Raw genomic sequence first — 26,388 nt, 5'->3', positions numbered from 1 at the left:
ACCCATTTAAGCATTAAAGACCGTTTCTTCTTACCTAATGCACCTTTTAAGTGTGTTGGATACACATTCTAGGTATAGCACAATGCCATTTTTTGCATCTGTTTACTGCTCCAAATGTTTCTATCTGTATCTGTGTTCAGATCAGAGCATGAAGTGAGCATGGAACCTAAACCTGAAGGTGTTTTATTTAATACATTTAAACAATACTATTAAAACATAAGTAGAAATGTCAGCACTGTAATCATGGTGTTAACACAAGTGCACATTTTGACCATATAGTAGACAGTCATAGGAAGGAAATTATTTATAATCACACTATGTGTCATCACCCAGATGAGGATGGGATCCTTTGTGAGTCTGGATCCTCTAATTGTTTCTTCCTAGTATCATCTCAGGGAGTTTTTCCTCACCACCACGACCTATGGCTAGCTCATACAGTATATTCTGAATTTATATATTCCTATTAAGCTACTTTGCGACCACTGCTAAAAGCGACATAATCATATTGTATTAATTAAACCTGAATCTTCAGTAAATGCTTTCTTCTACTAAGAAATGTCAGTCATTCAATGGATTATACCCTGGAGAAGACACCAGTCTGTTGTGTTCAATCCTAGTGTCATGGTTATGCCAGAATCAGCACTGAACTACATTATCCATCATTTTTAGCACATCACATGTCCATATCCAACCCAGACTCAAGGCAGTTTGTGACATAGGTCACGAAATGTAATCTATTTGATTCACGATTGAAGAACACACACACACACTATTTCGGTTACCCATAATCAGCAAACCTGCTTAAGTCCTACTTAAATATGTTTCATTGTCAATCTTTTGTCTTTGTTTGCGTGTTTGTGTGTGTGTGTGTGTGTGTGTGTGTGTGTGTGTGTGTGTGTGTGTGTGTGTGTGTGTGTGTGTGTGTGTGTGTGTGTGTGTGTGTTTCACATTTTTGGTCATTTGAGTTACACTGTTTCAGTAAAATCTGCACTTGCATCCCCTGCCTCTACATAATTCTGACAGCTAGAAGCAAATTATCATGTGTAATGCACCTGCAATTGTTAATGGAAGGTGGGAGGAAGCCAGAGAACTTGGAGAAAACAGAAATTCTGGACAGATGGATCAAATCAGGGACCCTGGAGTTGTAAGGCAGCAACACTACTGACTATGTCACTATGTAACAAATTACTCATTTGTTAGTAACCAACTCTTTTAGTCAGAACATATTGCTGGGAGGTCCAGTGGAAATAACATTTGTTGGATCACATGGGATTAGTGAAGCATCCAATCTGAGCAAAGAGGAGTGGGATATTTGGTATTTTTTATAAATACCACCTATAGCCAGAAGGAACTCATTTTATACAGGCATGTTCGTGAAATTAATTTTTATCGACACACGCTACAATCTCTCCTTGCAAAAGAAGTATCTAGCATTCATTTCATTTCCCAGTGCTTTTGACATTTTGATGTAACACTACATCTTTCCAGCCTTTCCAGTGTGAGCTAAACAGGAAAATGACCAGATCAGTTCGAACTGCCAGAAAAAAAGATGTAGTAACTCATATAATCATATATATTATAATAATATGCTCCCTGTTCAGGGTTTCCGCAACAGATCACATGGTCTGCATATTGTATTTGGTTCAGGTTTTATGCCACAACCCTCCCATTTTTATCCAGGCTACAGTAGGACAGTCACTGAGAGTTAACTCTTCAGATGCTGGGTTAGCGCCCTGCCCGGGAATCGAACCCGGGCCAGGGCAATGAGAGCATGGGATCCTCATATAATAAATAATCCTCAGATAATCACATATCGTATATCACTCATATAACACATATCTCAGATGAGATACATGCGCAGAAGCTTACCCAAAGGTTTGGTCCTTAACTGTCGAGTGAGTCTGCATTGTACTGCTTCCACATGATTGGCTCATTGGATAAATGCATGAAAGTGCAGGAAGTATATGGCAAGTGTAGGCAACTATAGTAAACATTACTGACATTCATCTTAAGGAACCTTAAGGATACAGGTTCAATACTGGCAGTGTGACTATAGTGGCCAAATCAGAAACATAAGAGCAGTACTGAGAAGAATGCAGACAATTCAATAAGCCAGTTCCTGACTCCCACATTCCTGACTGCATTTATGTAGTAAGTGAAAAAATGATAAGAAAGAGAGAGAGAGAGAGAGAGAGAGAGAGAGAGAGAGAGAGAGAGAGAGAGAGAGAGAGAGAGATTTGCTCATTTTAGTGCTACTATTATAAAATCTAGAAAAAATTAAATGCGTGAAAATTAATTCACTATTCTTTGTCGTTTTTTCTAGCTCCTTGTGAAGCTGAGATGTTCTTCTGCCACAGTAACATGTGCATCAACAACTCACTGGTGTGTAATGGGATCCAGAACTGTGTGTATCCGTGGGACGAAAATCACTGCAAAGGTGAGTCTTACTTTTGGTCTGTAAATGACACATCCTCATACTAAATCACAAGGTAAAGGACTAAGAATACCCAGTTGAGAATGTGAATGTTCCAATGGTTAAGTCTAGAAAATTAAGGATTTGAGTGTGAACAGGGATGTTATTGCTGGGTTTAGTTTGGCTTCTCCAAAAGATTTTTTATCATGTCAAATCCACAGTAAGTAAACAAGTTTCCCAGCACAATGAAATTCTTTCTTTGCTGTCCACAAGTACAAAAAGACAAGTACAAAAAGTCCAATAATGAAAAAATTTAAATTAAGTAAAAAAAAAATCAAAACACACACATAAATAAATTTGCCAGCTTAGAACAAATAGCTTATAATTTCAATTTGATCAAATTGCACTGAACGAGAGAAACACTTATCAATCACAGCACAGAGGCTCGTTATCTACATTGTCTCAGTCATTAGATCTGACGTTCATGAAAATCGCAGCAGTAATTAAACAGGAATAAGAGTAACATTCAAATAAAAATTCATTCATCACATTCATTGCTTCATTGCTTCAGATTAGAATGCATGTATCGTAAGGGTTATGTGAATTTGTAGCTCACTCTAAAATACCAGCATTAAAATGCATTCCATTTGTCATTTTGTCTTCCATTTCCCTCCACAGTCATTGTTTCTTGTTCCCATTAACCTTCATTCTTTCTGCTGATTGGTTCCTTGTGCACCACTTTCCATATATGCTTCTGCTTCCTATTCCCCTCTAATCTCAAAAAACAGACATGTTTTGTGGAGTCTGATGTATTTTTCTCTGATGTTAGCCTATGATTTCTGGGTAGTGAATGAGATTTTAGCCCAGAAGATTCTGCTGTTTGTTGCCAAGATAATTCTGCATTTATTGGGTATTCTCCTCGCCAGTTTCATGAGAAGACTCCACAGTTTTTTGTTGCGGTACTCAAAATTTATTGACAGCTCAGTGATCATGATGCAGTGTTTATCTTTCAGGGAAATAAAAGTTCGTTTAGCATTTAATTTTAGTTGTACTGAACGGTAGAGAAATGATGATATTCTTAATGATTTTTTTTTTCGTTCCTACTATCATTCAAAATGTATAAGACTTTGTAGCTAGATAAACGGAGCAAGATAAACCCAATTTGTTTCTAATCTCTGGGGATAGGGGTTGAATTCCTGCCTTCATCCTGCAAGTGTGGAGTTTGTATGTTATATCCGTTGCTACACATTTTCCTCTGACTGCCGTCATAAGACAGACATGGCTGGCTAATTGGAATCTCCAAATTGTCTGTAGTGTGTTTGTGTGTGATGGCATGGCACCCTGTGCAGGATATTCCAGATAAAGGAAAACAAAATGGGAAAGAAAGTCAACGCATGTTACTCCATTCTTATTCAAACTGCATATTACGTTATACATTATATACAAAGTCTTGACATTTTTTGACATTTACAGCTCTAAATGGATTAGCTCAGGTGTAATGTGTGGAGTTCCTGAAACAGTAAATCCCATAATCCCATATTAGTGTATACAGACTTACTGTTAGAAATTTTAAGTCTTAACAGAACATAACACTGGCCTTATCCTTATACCTTTTCTAAACAACACAAGTTATCTACATTTATGTCACCCTCTTTACTATCTAAAACCAGTTTAAACCAGATGTTGGCCACACTTTCTTCTCAGAACAACACGTCTTGATCTTCTCTTGTTCATTTTTCCCTATGAGCTGTTTTCTTTCCTTAGGTTCATGCCAACCATTAGAATAGAAAAAAATCACAGTCTGTGGCCAATCCACTTGCATGCCAAGTTCTGTATGTATGCTCAAACTACTGAATCAACTTTGAGAGCCTTTGTGTCTCTTTTTTCAAATCTCCCAGGATCCTGAGGAAGCATGTTGAAGTGGGATGATTTATAGAGAATCTTTCCAAACTGAACAAACCTTACACTATAGAATATTCCATTCCAGCTATATAAATTGCTGGAAAATACATGGTGATGTTAGGCACCAACAGTTGGCAAAAACAGGCTTAAACAAAAATGTAATGTTGCTGACATCTGCTGGTCAAATCACTGTCAATGCATCAATAAGCAATAATATTCTAAAAATAAACAGACAATAAGTAGCTTTCAACATGAAGGCCTTTCTCTAGCTGTAAAATTTTTATTTTACATTTTGTGTTTTAACAAAAAAAATAAGTTAGCTGTATGCAAATATGGGAATTTTGTAATAAATTAGATATTAAGAATTAGAAATTAATCTAAATTAATTGTTTTACTTGAGTGCATATTTTCAATAGCTTGCATTGATTTTTATACGGAATTGAAAAACAAATTTGAAATGCTAGTTAAGGTACAATTTCACAAAGGATGAGTCAGGCGTTGCAGCTAGATTCCTTTCCTAAGCTTCCCTTTTGACCCTTGCCTGGTGTAGCGACTCTTTCTATCTCGACAGCACTAATAAACACGCCAAGCATGCCAATTTGTGTCTTGCCTCATGCTCCCAAACCTGCAGCAACATCTTACACATTTATTATAGCAGTTATAAATTGCTTTTCTGGAGCTCACTCCTGCTATAAAAGTACTATGGAGAAAACGCTCACCTCCAGCTACTCATTATGGCTGTATATGACTGTATTCAGGTCACATATAAAAATAACGGTGATTTATAAGAGGTCTGAGACGGAATTGGAAAGTGTGGACGCAGAGTGTGTGTAGAGAATAAAGAAGGTTTGTTCAGCATTATTATAATGCATTTAACTTCAAAGCAGAGATATTAGATAGTGTTTATGTTAGACATTTGACTATTTAGTTCTCCTAACTAGTGAAAATGTACATGCTTCAAAGATGCTGAGTGCTGTGTAAATACCAAACACTCCAGATTATACTATTAATAAGGGTTCTATTTATTTATTTATTTATTTATTTATTTATTCATTCATTCATTCATTCATTCATTCATTCATTCATTCATTCATTCATTCATTGATAATTACGGGTTCTACTTCCTAAAGTGTTTATAATTATTAACGCATGGATTATTTTGCATCATTTTGCATCAACTTCTAAATTATTACCACCAACCACAAACAAACAAATAAATAATCAATTAACATATTAAATGTAAAAAGTGCAGCTAAAGGGATATCGTTTAGAATTTGCTGTGAAGCAACCCAACGTAAAGCAGAGTTATTCATATCACCTCAAAGTTACTTATAATCCAGATACATCATGTCTCCATGCACTTTAATCTATTTTCACCACAGCAATTTGCCAATGTTTAAAATTAAAAAGAATCAAAGGAAACACATTGTACTTTTTTTGGAGTTATATACATTTACATTTACAAAACAGGTTTGATTCTGTTGTGTCCAATTAGAAGTCCCTACAGGAATGCAAAATATAAACTCTGTAACATTAGAAGGAGCCGAAATTACGCAGATTCGGGTCGATACGTGTCATGTGACATCACAACATGAATTCAGATAAAGCTCTGAAAAACATGTATCAAACTTGAGCATGGCTATCAAAGAAAGTAATTACATATGTGTTATCACTGGTTGGAGTTTGAAACAAGAATCCTGTGCTTGCAATTATGTCAATTTAAAGTAGTTTTCTAAAAAAGTAAAGAACAAAAATATTTGCAAGTTGCATCACAAATTAAATTAAATTAAATTAAATAACCGTCCGCTTAATCGAGCATTTTTGGTCACGACAATAAAATATATAATTATGTTATGTTAAAATTACGTATTATGTTTTAAGTTAGTGTCATATATATTCATTACCTCACTATACTCTTTGTTTTCTATTCTCTTGATTAACGTGGCAAAACATTTACTGATTGTTATAAAGCACCATAACAGAGGGCTTCTACATAATGTTGAATAAATGCATCCTAAAAGAATACATCACCATATCAACGATTATATATTTTTTATTAAATAACTGCACATTTGTAGTGTTTGTCCCTGCAAATGAGCTGTTAATATAGAAATATGATAATAGCATATTAGAATGTGGGCATTATTACAAATATATATTTCAATTGTAAAGTCAATACTTTAATTAACTTTTAATTCAATTTAAATTTTAAAAAAATGTAACTAAGAAATTTTGCCCACATTGTTCACTTTCACTAAACTCTGCTGCTGTGCTGTTCTCACATTGATTATTATATTGTAAGTTTATTTACGATTGTGTTTCAACAGAGAAAAGGAAAGCGAACATCCTGGACAACCTGAACAACACAAATAGCAGCATCATTGGTGTGACGTGCTGCATTGTCCTCGTTCTCCTTGTCGTCTCCGTTACGGTGCAGATCAAGCAGCCACGGAAGAAGTACGTGGTGCAGCGTGACGACTTTCAGGAAGTGTTCCAGGAAATGCCTCGGCGCTATGACCTGGGTGACATTGCAGAACTTACAGACGATGTCGAGACAACCTTCCAGAAGAACTGCGTTCACGAGCATCACTGCGGCCGTGCCAAAACAGCGGCGGTGATGGATCCGCATCATCATCACCACCATTATCATCATCATCATCATCACGATAACCGGCGCAGCATCGTGGTCATGAAGCACAGCTACTCGCAAGAAGAAGCAGAGATGGAGGATGAGCTTGATGAGGAAGTTCCAACCACCAGTCACCGACTGGCCAGACACGACAAAGCAGTGCAGCGGTCAGTATCCATCGATTTCTGACCAAATTATCCAGCATACATCACTTTTTCAGAAAGGGAGGCTGAAGGGAACTAATTGCTTCCTCTGACATTCATTCAAAGTCTCGTTTTGCATCACTTATTTTTTTATACTGTTCTTTTTTCTTTTAAGCTCCCACAATTTTTACCTTGGTTCTTCCCATTTGTCTTTATCTCCTATGGTATTTTCCATATCCTATTTTATTTTTTATAAATAAACCCCCTTTCTACTCATTTTTACTTATTTGTTTCTAATATGTTTTTAGGATTACCGTATTTGTTGTAGTTGCACATCCACCATAAAATTTTAACAAACAATTTATTAGGAACACCTGTATACATGCACGTTCATGCAGTTATGAACATCAAACATCAGAATGTTTCGACCAACATGAGGGTGCTTTCACACCTGCCTTGTTTAGCTCAGTTGAATCGTACCAGAGTTCGATTGCTTGTTTGGTGCAGTTCGTTTGGGCAGGTGAGAATGCAGCAATCGAACTCTGGTGCACACCAAAAGCGGACCAAACAAGCGTACCGAGACCTCCTTGAACTCTGGTACGGTTCGTTTGTGGTGAGAACACGGTCTGAGATCGAATAGACCTAACTGCAAAAAGTATTGTGCATTTTGGACTAAACCAGCTGCCGTAGTGGGTCGTTGGCAATATTTTCAGAAGATAAGCATGTCACAGTTTTGCAAAAGTAATGCTCGCCGCCTCCTGAAGTGTCTTGCGATGCGTCTTCGCCGTTTGCAGTGCATTAAAATGATATTTTCAAGCCGCATCCACGCTTCATTCTGAAAATTAAGACTTTGCATAGAATGCTGTATACAAGCGATGTAGTAGATTACAACCACGAACATAATGCAGCATGCAGTCGTCTCTCCATGGTGTACTGTATGCTGTATTTTCCTCTTTTTGTTTACTTCCGGAGTTTCGTTGAAATTTCCCGCACTTTTATTCTGACCAATCGAGAAGCAGTTTAGGAAATACGCTCAAAGACTTGTGGCCAATGAGTGATGTGGATGTTATCACATGACGGCATTTTAGAGTCGCTCACTCAAATTGTTTTTTTGTTTTTCATACAAGTCTGTGTAAAGACTAGAGACTTCTAGTGTGTGAAAATCCCAGAAGGTCATGAACAGTTGATGAAACACACGCCAGTACATCAGGGTACCAATATCCATTCCATAGTTAAAGTCAAACGAATCACACTTTTTCCCATTCTGATGTTTGATGTAAACACTAACTGAAGCTCTTAAGCTTTATGCACTGATCTGCTGCCACATAATTGGCTGATTGGAAACCTGCATAAATGTGCAAGCATACAGTTCAGGTGTTCCTAATAAAGTGGACTGTGAGTTTGTGAGTCTCAGCTTAACCTAAGTTCAAAAGGTTCTCATAAACTACACACAAAGATTAATACTATTAAATTCAGTCAATTTCATAAAAAAAAAAAAGCTTTGAACCTGTTCTAAAACTGTGATCAATTTTACTGCATTTCAGATGCAGTAAACCACTAGCTAGCTGTTAAACTACACATTATTATTTAAATGCCAATAAAAAACGTGCTAAAAACGTCACTAAAGCTGATTTATAGATAACATTTCTCCCTGTGCAAATAAGAATTAAAAGATTAAATATGACAGCGGTGATATTGCAGGTTCTGCCTCATTGGGTCTCTAAGCAAACACGAATCAGAATACAACACGACTAGGGTGTAGGAGACGATCAGGAGGTAAGAGCACCTAAAAAGCATGGTATTTTAAAAAGTATATAAAAAGCATGGTATGGATCATCTCTTTTAAATGTTATGCAGTCATTGTGAGTCAGTGCTTTTTTTGTTGTTTTTACAACTTGGATGTTGCATCATCTTGCTTGCTTGTAAATTTCTGTGATTCGTGTTTTTGTTTTTTCTTCTTGTTTTCATGGTTTCTTTATGTTTACCACTTGTATATGATGATTTGGTTGTATGCATGAACCGTTTATCTGTTTCTGTTTCATTGCTGTATTGACTGAGATTCAGATTTTCATCCACAGATTGAAAAGCTCAAGTAAAATTTGCACAAAATTCTAAGATGAAAATCCTTAAAATTAATACATCATAATAGCAATGTGGCAAAATTCAAATTTTAGACAAAAATAATTGAATAGACATTAACTACTGTCTCAATTAAATACAGTAAAAAGTTCGGATATTTAACTTGAAATATTTTTAGAAATATATTTAGCTTTAATTTTTAACAAATATTTTACAAATCTACCTAATGCAACAAGCTAATTTAGAAATATAAACTAGCTAACGTGCTATTTCACAATACTTCTTCAGAATTGATGGTAAAATTTAAAGAAAGGTATTTCATTTTTCCTAAAATAAATAAATAAATAAATAAATAAATAAATAAATAAATAATCACCTGAACTTTATATTTCAAAATATACATTTACATTTACATTTACAGCATTTAGCAGACGCCCTTATCCAGAGCGACTTACATTTTTATCTCATTTTTATACAACTGAGCAATTGAGGGTTAAGGGCCTTGCTCAGGGGCCCAGCAGTGGGAACTGGTGGATGTAGGAATCGAACTCACAACCTTCCGATTCTTAACCCAACACCTTAACCACTAGGCTAACACATCCCAAAATAAAAACATAGTATGTAAGAACTCTATAAGAAGTCTAGAAAGTGTGAAAAGTGTGTAAATTTACATAAGCAAAAGTTTTGCAAAGTACTGAATTTCAGCAAAGAACAATTACTGTCCAGGATAGACTTTATAAAACATATGTGAGGTTTTCCAACCCGTTATGATGCAATTATAGCATTGTATTTAAAACCACTCAAACCATAACTGATATTTCCATTAGAAAAAAAAGCACAACATATCTAAAAGTAACAGAAAAATGTCTTATTACAATGGAAATTTATCTGGTAAGCTTGTGCTGCATGCACCGAATTTGCATACTTGAACATGATAGGCTCTTAAATTTTATGACATGGATCAAAAGTAAAATTTTGATGCAATTTTGAAATGCAACCTACTCATCAGCCAATTTCCATGCAACACAGTAGAAGTGCTTCTTATTAATATCTTAATTTAACCGTGATATTATTATACGTGAATGTGAAGAAGAAGTGAATGGTTCTTGAATGTTCATTGAGGTGGATAATAGTGTGTGTTATATAATATGAGATTGCAAACTATGTAGATGTACATATGCATATTATGGCATAGTTTTTCCTCCCATTTTTACCCATTGTGGTGGGGAAACATTTTCCCCATCACAACCCACAAAAATCATTGAATTGAAGTAATTTAATTTACTTATAATACTTAAGCAGGGCTTGATGCTGCTTGTGTTTATATGGAATCATTGTGATCGCAGATACTTGCAGGGGAAAAAAATAGCTTTCAAAGTCTAACAAGAAGCTAAAGATAGCTTAGCATTTTAGACATTTTATTTTTGTACTAATACTTTCCTACTAATAGATCAAATGATACATGGTTTTTAAATTACATTCGACTATTTCAGGACAAACCACATTTGTGTATAATGTCCCAATCCATATTTCTACAGAACTACTACAAAAGTCTGTGTTTAAAACAAAGAAATGGCACTTTGCTGTGTGAAAACACATCAGATCAGACCACCTCTATAGCGACAATAACCATCTACTGTATATAAGCAAAGTTTCTGTAGGCAAAAAATACATAATAATTTTGGTCCAATACAAGCATGTACAGTACCTTTAGTGAAGTAGGATGTGTGCCAGTGTTGATGTTGGTGTTATGACATACTTCACTACAATTTTTCAAGTTGAAATTATTTCTTTTTTTTATCAGTCTTGATGAATGCCATATCATTTCCCATCTTGTGTTTGTGCTTGTACACTATGTCTTGTGCATAATGCTATGAATTGTATACTATAATATGTGAGAGTGTGTATATTACGCACAATATTTTGCAGACCACTATCAGTTATCAGAGGGAGGTACTGTGCAAGTCTCTGAGACGTTTGCAAATTTACAGACTAAACAAAGCAAAGAAGCAAAGAAAACAAGACATAACATCTCACTTTGTGTGATTTTGGATTGGTCTTTCAGTAAAATATGAAGAGTGGAGTATTACACCAGTTCGATAAGACCCAGAAGCAACTGTCTTTTGATGAAGCATGAAAGACTTCATTAACTTATATTACTAGTTTTCTTTTGGTTGTTGTTTTTTTAACTAGCCTTAACATGTAAATGTTAGTTCATACAGAATATGGAATTATACGAATGAATATGATTTTTTTTGCTACATAATCAATGGGATTTTTTCTATAATTTTTATCATAGAGGAAAAAAAATTATCTTACTTAAATTATTCATCTAACATGTGTCAGCACTTGGTACTAGCAATGAATTCATTAAATTATGTTTAATCAGCTTACTTGTATTAGGAAGATGCTGATGTTTATCCTGATATTTTCTAAACAACACAGTTTGCAGTCTGCAGACTTTAAAATCACTTTAATAAAATTACTGATCTATAAGCAAACAAACAGTAATTATGAAATTACATACATCTCCATTTGTATTCAAAAATCACAGTAATAGATAACTTCTGGTTGAAATTTCTCATTTCTGGTACATGCTTTTTCCAAATTATATTGCTATATATTTTTATACAGTAAATGGATACTAATTCCTATACTAACACATGTACATGCTAAAATGTTTAGCCAAAAAATGTAATCTAGAAAACACACAAATTAATCTGATGAGCTTAGACATTTAGTATGCTAATTTGTTATCTTCTTTAGATTAGTACTAAAACAAGTGAAAATAATTTATAGTCTTGAATTTAGGATCATACAAGCAAATAAATAAATAAATAATTTTTACAAAAAAACAAAAACAAAAAAACAAATAAAGGGGCATGGTTTATATTATTGGCAATTTAGGTTCAGGCAAGACATGGAGAAAATGGAGCAAACAAATAAATAAAGCCATATTTTAAAATGTTGTGTTGTATGTAAATGCTTCTGCTCTTTACGAATATGTTTTAGTTTGCACCTTACATTAGCGTAATTGCATTACTCTGATTAAAATGACGGACAATAATTAGCTAGCTAGCGAATGGTAGCTCAGACGCTCAAAAGCTCAAAGCTTTAAAATCTCTTCCCGACAATGAAAAAAACAACTAAATATATCCATACAAGTACAATTTACAATATTACTTGTACTCACTATTTACTTTACAAAAGAGCATGTACTCACTATGGTGTGTACATGCTCCAAACATGAACAATTATAGTCTCCATTACTTATATTGTAGGACGAGAGACGGACCAACTGTCCGACCGACCAAATCTACTGAGCATGCTCTGGCTGTAAGGTCTTCACTGTGCAGAATTCTTTACATAAAATAAAAGTAATTTTATAATCTCAATCATTTTAAAGTGCAATTTTGGATCTGGAGCAGCAGGTAGAGTTATTCAGCTTCATGATGACTGCTGCTTTTATGCTCTGATATTTTTAGCTCTGATAAATTCTTTTTCCCCCCCATTTTTATACATAATATTGTCATTTAGCTTGTCTGAAACCACAGCAAGTCTTTTTAACATACTGGGCAACTATAAGTTAATGTGTGGAGATTTAGATATGTGACTTGCACTAACCTAATTGCTAAGTGCATTCCAGTACTTGCTAACATTCCATTATATGATCATTTTTCCAAAAGTGCAAAACTAATGAGACAAAGATCAGACATTAAAAATGTGGATACAAGAGGAAATTGTTTACCTTTAGGGCAGGAAGGAAATTGTATAAGAATTATCTATCTAATAAAAAGCAATCTCTTTAACTAATTGATTGAGGGTTCATTTCTGTAAGTTTAAAAAATAAACTGTATGGTTATCTGAATAAACCTGAAAAAACTGTATTTTGTGGTTTTTATTTACAGCAGGGGTGTCAAACTCAAATTCACAGTGGGCCAAAATCTAAAACTGAGCCAAACTGAATATTTATTGAAAAATTAACTGCAATTGATATATAATGTTCAAACATTTTCATATGGAAACAAACTTGAAGTTTGATATTACAACAGAGCATGATATTACAAACACATAAGAAATTACATTTGAAATAAAAGACATATCAGTGGTGTTTATTTCGCAAACTTTGAACATACACTTTTTGACAAACTCTCCCTCATTAAAGGGCCGGGCAGATTTTGCCATCTCTGCTGCCACAATAAAGCTTTACAGCCTTTACAGCAGCTTCACATTTTGATTTTGCTTTCCTGAACATAGTCTGCCAGGAAACCAGACTTTTTTTATTCATCTCCTCCGCCTTCTTTCATAGTATCTTCTTATGTTATATTATTTCATTACAGACACGTTAGCTCCTTTAGCACAAAAGACAAACAAGTCTGTCCTTTATGTTCGTGAACAGATAATCTGCCTCCCATCTGCCTTGAAAGCTCTTATTTTCCATCTTTCGTTTGTCATTTTTGTGGAGGGTGGAATTAACTTGCCCGATGTGACTGTAGCATGGATGTTAACGACTGTCAACAGAGAATGAGGGGCGCAGGCCTGAGTTTGACACCTCTGATTTACAGCATTTGGCAGACGCCCTTATCCAGAGCGACATACATTTATCTCATTTATACAGCTAAGGAATTGATAGCTAAGGGCCTTGCTCAGGGGCCCAGGAGTGGCAGTGTGGTGACCAGAGTATTCAAACACTGATCAGTAGTCCAACCATCTACCCCCAAATAAAATACTTTTATAAGACTGGAAACAGGTATTTAACAGCATCCGGGTAGTTTAGAGAGTTATAAGTTATACTATATTTGTGGTAAAACAATTAAAAGTAAGTTGTGTAGTAGCTATTAATGCTGTTATTCTGAAAGGAAAATTAAAGAAAAAACAACAAGCTATCATGATCTTTAAAGGCATTGTTGTACATAGAAAATCGTGTTTCTCTCATTTGCTTCAGATAAGGAACCCCTATTTTTCATTGAAAAGAATCCAACATTTATTTCAACAAAAACAAAATTTGTGTTATGAAATTATTGTTTGTAGTAATGATAGAAAGGAACTCCTCCCTTTCTATTATTTCAGTTTGAATTATTCATATACATGTGTTAATTACATAGAGATATTATTCCAATAAGTAAAAAACCTCTATTACTAGTTTAACATGACGTTTTTCTCCAGTACACTTTACAAGACAACATGACATGTTACTCTTATTTGAATTGTTGTGAATTGGTTTGCATTTTGTTCATGTTGCAGTACAAGGGCCAATCAATAAAGAATGATAAAATATAGACCCGATAATAAAGGCTCATATAAATAATATGAGAACAATAGATGGTAAGACACATTAAAAATACAATCATTAATGAACTGATTATGAATCCATCTGAAACTGCTAAATAAATATTAATACAATTTACAAGGACATGCTTTTATTTGTTTGTTTTGGATTCAGACCACTTATTGACCTAGTGTTGTACACTGGACTTTAACCACTAAACTACCACACTGTACTCACCATACACTTTAGTACAGGTATCTGTGCTCCTGTTCTTTAACCCTTGTATGTTGTTCGGGTCAGTGGGACCCATATTCATAAACATCAATAGTTTTGAAAAACTTTGCTTCCTTGTAAACTTGTTGATTTTTTCCCACTCATAACTTGATTAAATTTGATTTTTTTTTCCTTACATTTTAGTAAAAAACAACAAAAAAACGAGTAGCACTTTACTTAAAAAATGTGATGTAATAAAGGTAAAGGGCAAATATTAACCATATTTGCTGTTTATATTGCTTGTAATTGGGATGAAGTAAACATCTGTAGAGTATTTTAACATAACATTTTTATTGTGTTGAATTAAAAACCCCAAAAATGCAGCGGACCCACCAACACTGGCTGGGTAACAAAAATATGAACAACATACAAGGGTTAATGCTATAATGCTATAAGACCAGTATATTTTTCCAGTATTTGTGCAGCTGCTGTAGGCCATCATCCTCAAGATCTGGTGTATTGCGTGTTCAGAGATTCTATTCTGCGTGTTCTATGATTGTAGAGTGGTTATAGAGTGCTGCACAGAGGATGTATTTTTGTCTCTGACCATTACCTTGGTTTCCTTGAGAAAAAGCCATTAAGATTTTTCTATTATTGTAAAATAATCTCTGTGACTAACAAAATGTATGAGTCTTACCTGTTCATCAAGATAGTCTTCACAAATGAAAACAACTTTATGAATTTTGGCATCCAAATACCATCGGCAGAAGTAAAAAGTACAAGTTAGGCTATAAACAAACACCACAGTCACATGAATTCAATGAGGCACTGTCCAAATGTTTCCCAGTAAATGAACAAGTGGGTCCATATTTACAGCTGGAAATTTTATTTTTCTCCAGACAGATATATCAAATCCCTGCATCTTCCCAGTCCCAGGTGTAAGAAGTTGAAGGAGGACATCAACACTGTTGTGTTCAGCGACGGTGACAAACTTGACAGCGGTCACACTTGTGTTTTCTCTGGTGGATTAAAACATTTGTTGGATTGCTTGTGCAGTGGATTTTTTTATTTTGTTGCGATGCTGATTGAACAATAAGGACAGAATTTCTACAACCATAAACAATAAACTGTGGGTTTATTGTGGGTGTGTTGCTGGGGTTTTGGTTAGGATTTGTCATTCTATTCTCAAATGTTTCCTCGTGGAATATAAATCTGATGCGTTGTTTTTTTTTTCCTTTTTTTTTCTTCTTCTTTTATTAACTGACCTTTAAAAAACTCTTGTAATGACTTTTAAATGGAAACTACTCTAAATGTTGATGCAAAATTTGACCTTTTTTCTAAATTAAAGAAAACTATTTCCTGTGATAAGTTATCTAATCTTAATACAGATGTCTAGGAAGTTTTTTCTAACATTAATTACCTCTTTATGAACAAAAACCGAAGGAAGAATGTAAAGCCCCTAAAATATTACCAATCTATAAAAATTAGATTAGCAAGTCTTGTCTATGCATATGTCTATAGATTAAAAAAAGGCTATCTGATGTTTTTATTTCTACTAATAAAATGAAGGCAACAAAGCACACATTGGATTGTTTTCTTCATTAAACCTCAATGGGAAATCTGTTCATTTACTTAAGATCTTGAACAACTGAATAAAGTGTTACCAGTACCGTCAGATCACTGCTTATCTCTTTTATATTATATTATATTATATTATATTATATTATATTATATTATATTATATTATATTATATTATATTATGTTGAATTCTTGAATCTAATTGGTCAGAAGGTGGCCATTATTTCTGCATAATAAAGTACCTTTAAGTCTGTTGGTTTACTATTAGGGTTGCCTTAGGTTTCTGATTTTTTTTTCTGTATAATTAAAAAGCCAACCCTTGTGTATTTATTTATTTATTTATTTATTTATTTATTTATTTATTTATTTATTTATTTATTATTATTATTATTATTATTATTATTATTATTATTATTATTATTATTATTATTATTATTATTATTATCCTTAAACATAATTTTCCGTGTATTTTACGCAGGGTTTCAGGCATAAACCCACACTCACAATGGTTAGGAAACTATTACAATGACTAAGAATACCATCTGTCTAAAAGTTCAAGAGAGTAAAAAGTTATATTATTATTTAGTTTATAATAATAATAATAATAATAATAATTATTATTATTATTATTATTATTATTATTATTATTATTATTATTATTATTCTGTTTAATTTTGGTGTAATAATTTACCTAGCAGCTTTAGGGCAAAAGATTGAATTAAACCGATTTAAAGTTCTCATACATGGTTTTTCATAGCTTTGTGTTTGTAATTATGCATACAGATGATGACCAAGTACAAACAGAAATGAAATCAAATGTAAAGACTTAATCTTAAGATACTAAAATAATACTGTTAATAAGATAGGGAATAAACTAGCTATATGTAAACATTTCCTTTCGATTTAAAAGCTAATTTAACAAATTAAGCAGTGAATTCTGTCACTGGGATCTGGTTTTTTCCCCCCTGTGATTTCTAGTTTTTTAATATAATTCTGCCAATATTAGCAACATTAACACATTGATATATTGCCTATAGACCACATATATAATTGTTTCTGATATTTATGATAATATTATGATGATATTCCACTCCATTCTATTTTGTTCTACTCCTTTCTTTTCTGTTCTAGTTCCATTCTATTTTGTTCTACTCCTTTCTTTTCTGTTCTAGTTCCATTCTATTTTATGTTCTGGATTCTCAAGCTTGTTCGAGATTACACGCATATCAAAAGTTCAGAGTTTGATTTTTTTTTAGGTTGCTTAGAGATTAAATATATTTAGAATATTTAGATAGATGCAAACGTTCATAGGAAGATGCAGAGCACGAGGAACTGCAAAAAATTACCGGTATTTTGATACACAATATATGGACATTTGGTTGTCAAGACATTTGTGTTAGGGGTTAAATATTTAACAGTGATTTTGTTCAATGTGTTTATCAAGACAAATTTTATCTTTAGCTTGTGAATCCTTCTTGAGAAGGAAATGAGAACTATAAAATTACATGAATTACAAGCTCTTGTGTGTTGTCTAGCATAATTGGTGGGAGAACGCTGTCCCAAAACCCATCATCAACTCTGATGATGACCAGCTGATGCAGATGGAACAAAATCAGCAGGAATACGTAGCATCCCGCTGCCAGAGCTTGATAAAAATCACCACTATGAACAGACAAAGCCAAGAGGCCATTATAATGCGCATTTGTGGAAGGTCTGAGATCAAGGAAGATCTCAAGACCCTGTCTAGCACGATGGAGACAAACAAGAAAGCTAGCATGAAAGAACCAACAAAGCAAAGGAAAGGACTAGAGGTGAAGACTACCGAAATGGAGCATGCAGCTAGCAGGCCATCAGTTCACCTCAAGCCTTTTGTTATTTATAAGCTGTTTCATCTGCTGAAGTTCCAGGACTCGTATGTATTTAATCACCATCTTTAATATTACCCTCTTTAAAAGATTCACCTTTTTGACTTTGAGGATACAGTATTTGTCATGACTTACTGTAATAATGGCCTCCCAGATACATTTATCTCACTTAAGGCATCATTCATTGCAGGCTGAAAAAATTACAGGGGCTGAAAATTGTACATGCTTTGGCTAAGAAGAATCCTGATATTCTGCTGCCCAGTTTACATGACATCTGCCTGGCTGTGCTCCAGGAGGTAGCAAACACATCATACACACACACACACACACACACACACGCATACATATACTATAGACAGAAGTCCATACTAACTTACCTTTATCATAAAAAACCTTTGAGGTAAAGTGTTATTAAAGGTCAAGTCAACATTAATATTTGACATTTGACAATATTAAACATGTAGCAACTTCTTCAACATGGTAGCATTTGATTTTAGAAACTCCATAAATACTAATTTCACTAATATCTAGTGCACCGTTGCACTAATTTTTAGTGATCATAATTAAAGAACCTCAGTGCTGTTCCTTAGATTAGAGACTCTGTGTTCTCTCGCATACCTCAGGTCTGTAATCGGCACTCAAGAGTGACGCATGCTGCCATTCGTACCTTGACACACCTATTTGACCATCTTCGGAATGACATGGACAATGAGTGTCAGATCACAGCCGCTGTCTTGCTGGACAGATTCAGCGAGTCCACTGAGGTAATCAGAGAGGCATTGGACATGGCGCTTATGGAAATGGTGTACAGCTGCTCACCTGTACATGTCACGAACGCTTTACTGAAGGGAGGAGCCAGGTAAGTAGATTATTCTTTTAACCGTGAGATATGTATAAATAATGTTAAGGAAACAAAACATACTTGTATTTCTTTGCTTTAGTTAATTGATAACAAAATCAGCTTCTGATTCTGTGTTTTGTTTTCCAGTCATGTGGACCCTCTCGTGAGAAACCACATGATGCAGTGCCTGTTTAAACAAATTCAGATCACTGGCATTTCACACTTGGTGATGGAGAATGTGAGCACCACACCAAGCTTCCTGTTTGCCCTCAGCAAATTAGCTCAAGACCCTGAAATGGAAGTGCGGTGGGTGGCCGTCTTCCTCTCACTCTTCCTCTTCCAGTACGATTCATTGTTTAGTGCACTTCTGTTAAAATCCTGCTATATTTTTCTTTATTCGCAGGTCCGTTGTCCAGAACATACTTCTTTTTTCAGACATAGAAAAAAAAATTATTAAAATGATAGACATTTTTGTGCCAGAAAACGACAGACGGGGAATCAAAGAATTAACTAACAAGTTCAGATCAAGAATACTCAATGCAAAAGACACAGTTAGTTAGCATCAATAATTAGGTTTACATTGCTCACCTAAACAGTTCATTTTAAGCCTTTAAACGATGAAACCACCAAAGTGAAGCGCCTAGGCACACCTGTGGGAAGCATTGATGAGCTGTTTCATCTGCTGTAGTTCCAGGACGTATGTATTTAACTACAATCTTTAATATTACCCTTATTAAAAAATTCACCTTTTTGATTTTGAGGATACAGTATTTATCAGGACTTACTGTAATAACAGCCTTCCTGATGGATTTGTCTCACTCTGAGGCATCATTCATTGCAGGCAGAAAAAAATCACAGGGGCTGAAACTGGCTTTGGCTAAGAAGAACCCTGATATTCTGTATTCTGAAGCCCAGTTTACATGATGTCTGCCTGTCTGCGCTCCAGGAGGTAGCGTATACATCGCACACACACTACATTTACAGCATTTAGCAGATGCCATTATCCAGAGCAATGTACATACATCAAACAGGGAAGGAAGCGCTAGTTGAAGTGTTTCATGAATAAGTAGGTCTTCAACCGTCGTTGAAGCACACTAGACACACACACTCTAGACAAAAGTCCATTCTAACTTACCCTTTTTATAAAAGCCTTTGAAGTAAAGTGTTGAAGGTCAAGTCAACATTAATATTTGGACCTTTTATAATCGTTCAGTAACCTCTTCAACATGGTAGAATTTGTTTTCAGAGACTCCAGATAAATGCAATTTTCACTGATATTAGTGCAATATTGCAATAGCGAATAAAGACACTCTGTGCTCTCTCGCATACCTCAGGTGGATAACTGGCACTCAAGGCATTTTTGTGCCGGAAAACGACAGATGGGCAATCAAAGAATTAACCAGCAGGTTCAGATGAAGAATACAGTACTCCATGCAAAGGACGACGGCAGTGAGGAAAAACTAGCTCTCTAAATCTGAACACTGCTAAGTGTAACTTGGAAGTTAGTCATTATTTTACACAAGTGCAGCTTATTTATGTTTATATATTTATACACTTGCACGGGTCCCTGGAGGACTAGCGGTTAGTCTTCTGTGGTCTCACTACTGCTGGTTAGGTTGAATTTCCAGTCAGGAAAACAAACCCAGATAACACTAAGTATATATCACTTAATATGTGGTTACATATAGTTGCTTGATTTTCCTCCAGGATATATAAAGTATCTGTCTGTCTGTCTGTCTATTTATCCATATCTCTTACTGATACCAAACTGTTACGTTTTTCTGATCTAGTACCACAGTAAAACACCCCAAAACAAACAACAAAAAAGTGTAAAACTATTTCATAAAACTTCAGATAGATAGAAATAAGTACTGAGATATATATATATATATATATATATATATATATATATATATAATGTATATGTGTGTGTACTGTATATAAATTTCACTACTTAAATACAAAAAGATGTCCATAAATTATAAAATATAAAAAAATCCTTCAAACTCTGCTGCTCAAGATCGGCTCTACATTATCACTCCTCACTAGAGGGCACAAGGATTTTATATAAGTTTCAGTGCTTTAACTTTATTGTTATTTTTCTTACAATTAAAAAAGTGTTTATATAAAAAAAATTGCTGCCACTAGCTTTTTTTATTGCAGCCTGGTTTACAGTCAACATGGGCTGATTTTATTTTGTCATTTTTACCTAATTACATGTGCAATAACCTTACATTAATTTGTTACCACCTCCATTCTAATACATCCCTGTGTCTCTATTTATTCTATTTTGTACATACAATTTCTTTTTCAATTCTTTCTGTCTATTTGTATTTACATATGTGTATTTTATTTTATTGTCTCTGTGTTGTTGTCTCTGTGTACTGGAAGCATATTACACTAACACAAATTCCTTTTATAATTGGCAATAAAGCTCCTTCTGATTCTGATTCTAATTACACAGAATAAATATCTACTTAATTGGTGAAAGACAGTTATGATCATTTCGTGTATTTATACAGCAGTTAATAGCGATAACTCGTGCAATAGCAACTTAATTACTTAGTTTAGATATTTAAGAGAATTGCCTATCGTGTATGTTAAGTTATCAATCAGATCTTGAATACTAAGTTTATTTACAAATGAAATAAGGCGTTGGAAAACTACAACTCCCATGAACACTTGCGAATCACAGCGTTGTCTAGATATATCATTATTAGTATTAATAATATTATTGTTGTTTTTCTTATTTTTATTGTTATTGTTAGATAATAGAATAATATAAATAACATTATAATCACTAGTATTCTGAGCATGCTTTGAAAGAGAAATGTAAAGATGTTTTAAGAGTTCAATACGCCTCTATTTTGAAGGGAGAGCTAAGTCTAGTGCTAACGGTGTTGTCGGTGTCTTCACAGACAGGTCGAGATTTTGCGTTTTGTTGAAAAAGAAGAGCTTTATGTCCAGATATTTCTAGGGGGTAAAAGATAAATAAAAAAATAAATTAAAGAATAAATGAATAAGTAAATGCAGCTAGGCAATAGTTTTATGCTAGCGAAGCTAACTAACTAGCCGAGGACGTAGCTGAGCTGCTAGGCTGTAATTGTCGTGTAACATTCATTGGACATTAATAGCGGTTATAATGCTTTATTCACTCATGTTCCGACTCGGCAAACCGTCATACTGTGTACAGATGTTAAGTCGTGTCACTTCCACCTGTTCTCTATCAGCTTTGCATTTGCATAACACAGATTTAATTAGCTTAAATAAGTCTCCCAGGTCGCAGTGGGCTTGTGAGCACCAACATGTTTTACTTCAAATGAGAAATGTTCATACTGCAGCTGAGAGCAGAAATAAAGCTCAAAGTCAACACAGAGAAAAAGAGATGTCAGTCTCCAGCACTAAGCCACCTCCAGGACTCTCTGCTGCACAGAAAGGTAGTAAAATAACAACATACTAAACAGCAATAGTTACTGAACACTTTTCAGTTTTGTTACTGAACTATTTTTAATTTTGTTACTGAACTATTTTTAATTTTGTTAGTGAACACTTTTCAATTGTGTTAGTGAACACTTTTCAATTGTGTTAGTGAACACTTTTCAATTGTGTTAGTGAACACTTTTCAGTTGTGTTAGTGAACACTTTTCAATTGTGTTAGTGAACACTTTTCAATTGTGTTAGTGAACACTTTTCAGTCGTGTTAGTGAACACTTTTCAGTCGTGTTAGTGAACACTTTTCAGTCGTTTTAGTGAACACTTTTCAGTCGTGTTAGTGAACACTTTTCAGTCGTGTTAGTGAACACTTTTCAGTCGTGTTAGTGAACACTTTTCAGTCGTGTTAGTGAACACTTTTCAGTCGTGTTAGTGAACACTTTTCAGTCGTGTTAGTGAACACTTTTCAGTCGTGTTAGTGAACACTTTTCAGTCGTGTTAGTGAACACTTTTCAGTCGTGTTAGTGAACACTTTTCAGTTTTGTTACCGAACACTTTTCAATTGTGTTACTGAACACTTTGTAACAGTGAAGCAGGCTGGCAGAGACTTCACATATCTGATCGTGGTGCTTGTTGGACTTGGAGTTACAGGTGAAGTTAATGGTCAATGAAAATCACCCTCAATTCCTTGTTATTTTATAGGCTTGAATTTATAAACACTACCATTTTGCTTCCTCATAGGAGGACTTATGTATGTCATCTTCCAAGAACTCTTTTCATCATCAAGTCCCAGCAAAATCTACAGCAAAGCCTTTAGCAAATGCAAGTCGCACCCAGAGGTAGGCGAGTACACTGTGGAGGAATGTTTGTGGACACCTGAACATCACATCCATCTTTTTTTAAGTCTCCAGTTGTTCTTATATGGAAATTTTATATTGTAGTCATTTGGAAAAACGAGTCATAAATGAAGCAGCTTATTTATTATATATTAAAGAATTCCTGAATATCATTTTGTCCTGCACTCTATGGGTTGCAGGTAATTGGAGCTTTCGGCGAGCCCGTTAAAGGCTACGGAGAGACCACACGCCGTGGACGGAGACAACAAGTTAGGTAAAAGCTTAGTCTTTATAGATTGGATTGCAAGTTTGTGTAAATTGGATCACATTTCTAACCATGACATTTGATTTGTATCAAGAAATGGATATTTTCAGGATTTCTGAAATGTTTTGTAATGAGAAACAAAGATTGATCTACGTCATGTAAAGAGTAAAATGCTGTTAGAGGATTTGTCACTATACTACAGTATAGCTGAATGCTCAAATCTGATCGTTCATTTTATGTTACTGCACAGGAAGTTCCGGCTGTAGCAAACAATTGGTTAATATTGATGTGCTCAACTATATCATGAGTGTAAACAGGAAGTAACTGATGTTCCACAACATAAAATCTAATTAACTAAAAAAAAATTATTGATAAAATAAACGTTGCTGTTGTTATCGCTGCTCCCTGCTCCGGGTCGCAACAGCGTCCCGGTGTTCTGATCCACATATTTGGCAGAGATTTCCTTCCTTGACGTAACCCTCCCATTCTACCCAGGCTGTGTATCGGCACCAAGAGTTAAAACCTCAGTGCCAGGGTTGTGTACTCTGCACATAAATTGAACCTGGACTGTGGTGGTGAGAGCGTGGGATCATGCCGCTGGACCACCAAGGACATGATTAAAATAACATTGTAATCTTTCTTATGTTGCTGTGGTATAGAACCGTTGCTCCTCATGCTGGTCTGTCCTGCCCCAGTGCACATTATTTTTTATTTATTATTGCACATATACAATCAGTAGCAAGGTGATGTGGTGCAGTCTCACACAACGTTATCAAGTTTTCCAATAATAGCAGGTCCCAACAGGTCTTATTCCTCTTATATGACAGGAGTTTGCCAAGTATTTTTTTAATGAATCAAAAATGCCATGTTGTACTATTTATTCAGTTATATAAACGTTTAATGTTGTGGAAGCTTTAATAAAATAAAAGTTCCTGTTATCACCAAGGGTAGACCAGCTATAATCAGTCATTTCTTCACCCAACTCTCTTTTTCCCCCCTCTCTTCCCCCTCTCGTGTTACAAAGAAACAATAACATTTTCTCGAAGAAAGAACTTTAAATTGAAAGAATTCCAGTTAAAACATTAACTTTCAGCTTCAGCTCTGTCTGCACTGACACTGCAGACTCCTTCCTCCTTTTAAATGCTAAATAAAAGTCTCCTCCCAAAAGATTTTACAGTATCAACAATTGCCAATTGCACTTTTTTTTATTAGTTTATGTAATGTTTGTGTTACAAGACCTTGTGGATTTGTTAGTGCTTTAAATAACAGGTGGAACTACTGTCAGATCTTCTGTTATTAAAAATGGATCACCGCTTTGTGAAAAATAGTCAGTGCTGTGCTAAAAACAAAATATCATTAACCAGTCGGTAATGTGAAAGACATGAATGGAGCCTGTGATCTTTCTCCAGTCATATTGAATACATGAAGGATGGACAGAAGCACATGAGGCTGAAATTCTACATTGAGGGTTCAGAGCCTGGACTGCGTGGCATTGTGCACTCCGAATCACGAGAGGTAAAGTTTGATTCTTTAGTCATGTTAAAAGCACCATACACATTGTGTATGTATACACACATTTGCCATTTTAGTATGCAGGACCACTCGTTATTTTTACTGCTGTGCTGAGAAATTGTACCATGTTTCTTCACTTCCCAGAATCAGGAAAGCGGAAAATATGAATTCCGCTACATATTTGTGGAGGTGGACACGTACCCCAGAAGGACCATTGTGATTGAGGACAACAGATGAGAAGGAGGATTTGAAAAAATGTGAATCGATGTCAGTTCATTGACACGGCTGCTTTACTTGCAGCGTAGCCAAAGTAGCTGCAATAGTATTTTTTAATCATTCAAAAAACAGAATTAAATAATTTCTGTTTCAGATTTCAGAATACAGCTAGTTTAGCTTTATGGTGCTTATGTGATCTGATCATGAAAAGCTATGTTTGAGGTGATTCAATTCAATTAACTATAAGAAATATGTTAAGATTTTTTGGGAAACTTTTGGATAACAAAAATAAATATTGTATAGCACTTGAAGTATAGCAAATGACGGCTTGGCAATAAAATATTGTGTGCATGTGCCTTTATGATGTGACTTGCTATTTCTTAAACCTCTGATAAAACTCTAAGCTGTGATTTTTTTTCAAGCCAGCAGGGGGAGGTATTCCGCAATGCTTTCTCTGTAGGTTTACATGCAATTAAATAATTCTTTAATAATTGGTTTGATGGCTCGGTTGGATTTAAATACATTCGTGATCAAAAAATAATAATTAAGTTAAATAAATAAAAATGATAATAAACCATTAAAGATGGATAGATATGACAATTCATTCAGCCCAATGGGAAATTCACAAATTCCAACAAACTTAGCCAATAAGGCATACAATAAATGCTAAAAAAAACAAACAACAACAACAAAAAAAAAAAACAAATAAATAAAAGTAATGAAAAATCTGTTAATTTTAATGTTTAGGGAAAATTAAACAGTATTTTCAGAATCAGAAATATTGTGGAATTAATGACCTCTATAACTTTTAGAAGTTTATCTGCATCTGCTTGGTATTTGGCAGCTTTATAAGCGACCCACGCCTTCCTCATTTCACTAAGACACATGGGTCGTGTCTCAAATCGACTGGCTCCCTATGTAGATAATTACAGAATGGAAAAAAGAATAAAACAGGCGGTAACACAGCATTTATGAGATAGTGTGTGTAGGCTAGGGGGCACGGTGGTTTAGTGGTTAGCACGTTTACCTCACACCTCCAGGGTTGGGGGTTCGAGTCCGCCTTGTGTGTGTGGAGTTTGCATGTTCTCCGCGTGCCTCGGGGGTTTCCTCCGGGTACTCCGGTTTCCTCCCCCGGTCCAAAGACAAGTATGGTAGGTTGATTGGCATCTCTGGAAAATTGTCCGTAGTGTGTGA

General features: G+C 34.8%; 3 protein-coding genes and 1 long non-coding RNA gene across 5 annotated transcripts in view; 3 read left to right on the top strand and 1 right to left on the bottom strand.

Annotated features, from left to right (window-relative positions):
• The window catches only part of neto1l (neuropilin (NRP) and tolloid (TLL)-like 1, like), a 93,874-nt gene extending 77,582 nt beyond the window's left edge, over positions 1–16,292 (top strand). The window contains exons 8-11 of one of the 2 annotated variants that reach the window (XM_027170326.2): positions 2,324–2,437; positions 6,643–7,111; positions 8,789–8,863; positions 15,548–16,292. In XM_027170326.2, coding sequence (XP_027026127.2) covers positions 2,324–2,437; positions 6,643–7,111; positions 8,789–8,849 — 644 coding nt within the window. In that variant the 3' untranslated portion in view covers positions 8,850–8,863; positions 15,548–16,292. The remainder of the gene's footprint in view (positions 1–2,323; positions 2,438–6,642; positions 7,112–8,788; positions 8,864–15,547) is intronic. The other variant, XM_027170336.2, reaches the window with a different exon arrangement.
• A 1,134-nt stretch (positions 16,293–17,426) lies between these two features.
• LOC125138366 (TOG array regulator of axonemal microtubules protein 1-like) lies at positions 17,427–19,631 on the top strand. The gene is made up of 6 exons (XM_047808893.1): positions 17,427–17,575; positions 17,763–18,139; positions 18,283–18,388; positions 18,716–18,951; positions 19,081–19,239; positions 19,337–19,631. Exons 1-6 carry the CDS (start codon positions 17,543–17,545, stop codon positions 19,491–19,493), a joined length of 1,068 nt encoding a protein of 355 aa, XP_047664849.1. The 5' UTR covers positions 17,427–17,542; the 3' UTR covers positions 19,494–19,631.
• Positions 19,632–21,751: 2,120 nt separating this feature from the next.
• timm21 (translocase of inner mitochondrial membrane 21) lies at positions 21,752–25,555 on the top strand. The gene is made up of 6 exons (XM_027177145.2): positions 21,752–22,370; positions 22,954–23,016; positions 23,107–23,204; positions 23,402–23,475; positions 24,876–24,981; positions 25,123–25,555. The coding sequence occupies exons 1-6, from the start codon at positions 22,076–22,078 to the stop codon at positions 25,213–25,215; spliced, it is 729 nt and encodes a 242-aa protein (XP_027032946.1). The 5' UTR covers positions 21,752–22,075; the 3' UTR covers positions 25,216–25,555.
• A 355-nt stretch (positions 25,556–25,910) lies between these two features.
• On the bottom strand, positions 25,911–26,283 carry LOC125140269. The gene is made up of 2 exons (XR_007139555.1): positions 26,222–26,283; positions 25,911–26,108 (listed from the first exon to the last, which is right to left on the bottom strand). It is a non-coding gene; the product is annotated as an uncharacterized LOC125140269 (long non-coding RNA).
• Between the last annotated feature and the right edge of the window lie 105 nt (positions 26,284–26,388).

This window comes from Tachysurus fulvidraco, chromosome 25, assembly GCF_022655615.1.
Source record: "Tachysurus fulvidraco isolate hzauxx_2018 chromosome 25, HZAU_PFXX_2.0, whole genome shotgun sequence".
Lineage (NCBI taxonomy): Eukaryota > Metazoa > Chordata > Actinopteri > Siluriformes > Bagridae > Tachysurus > Tachysurus fulvidraco.
Note: the sequence above shows the minus strand (reverse complement) of the source record. Positions and strands in the feature narration are given on the sequence as shown.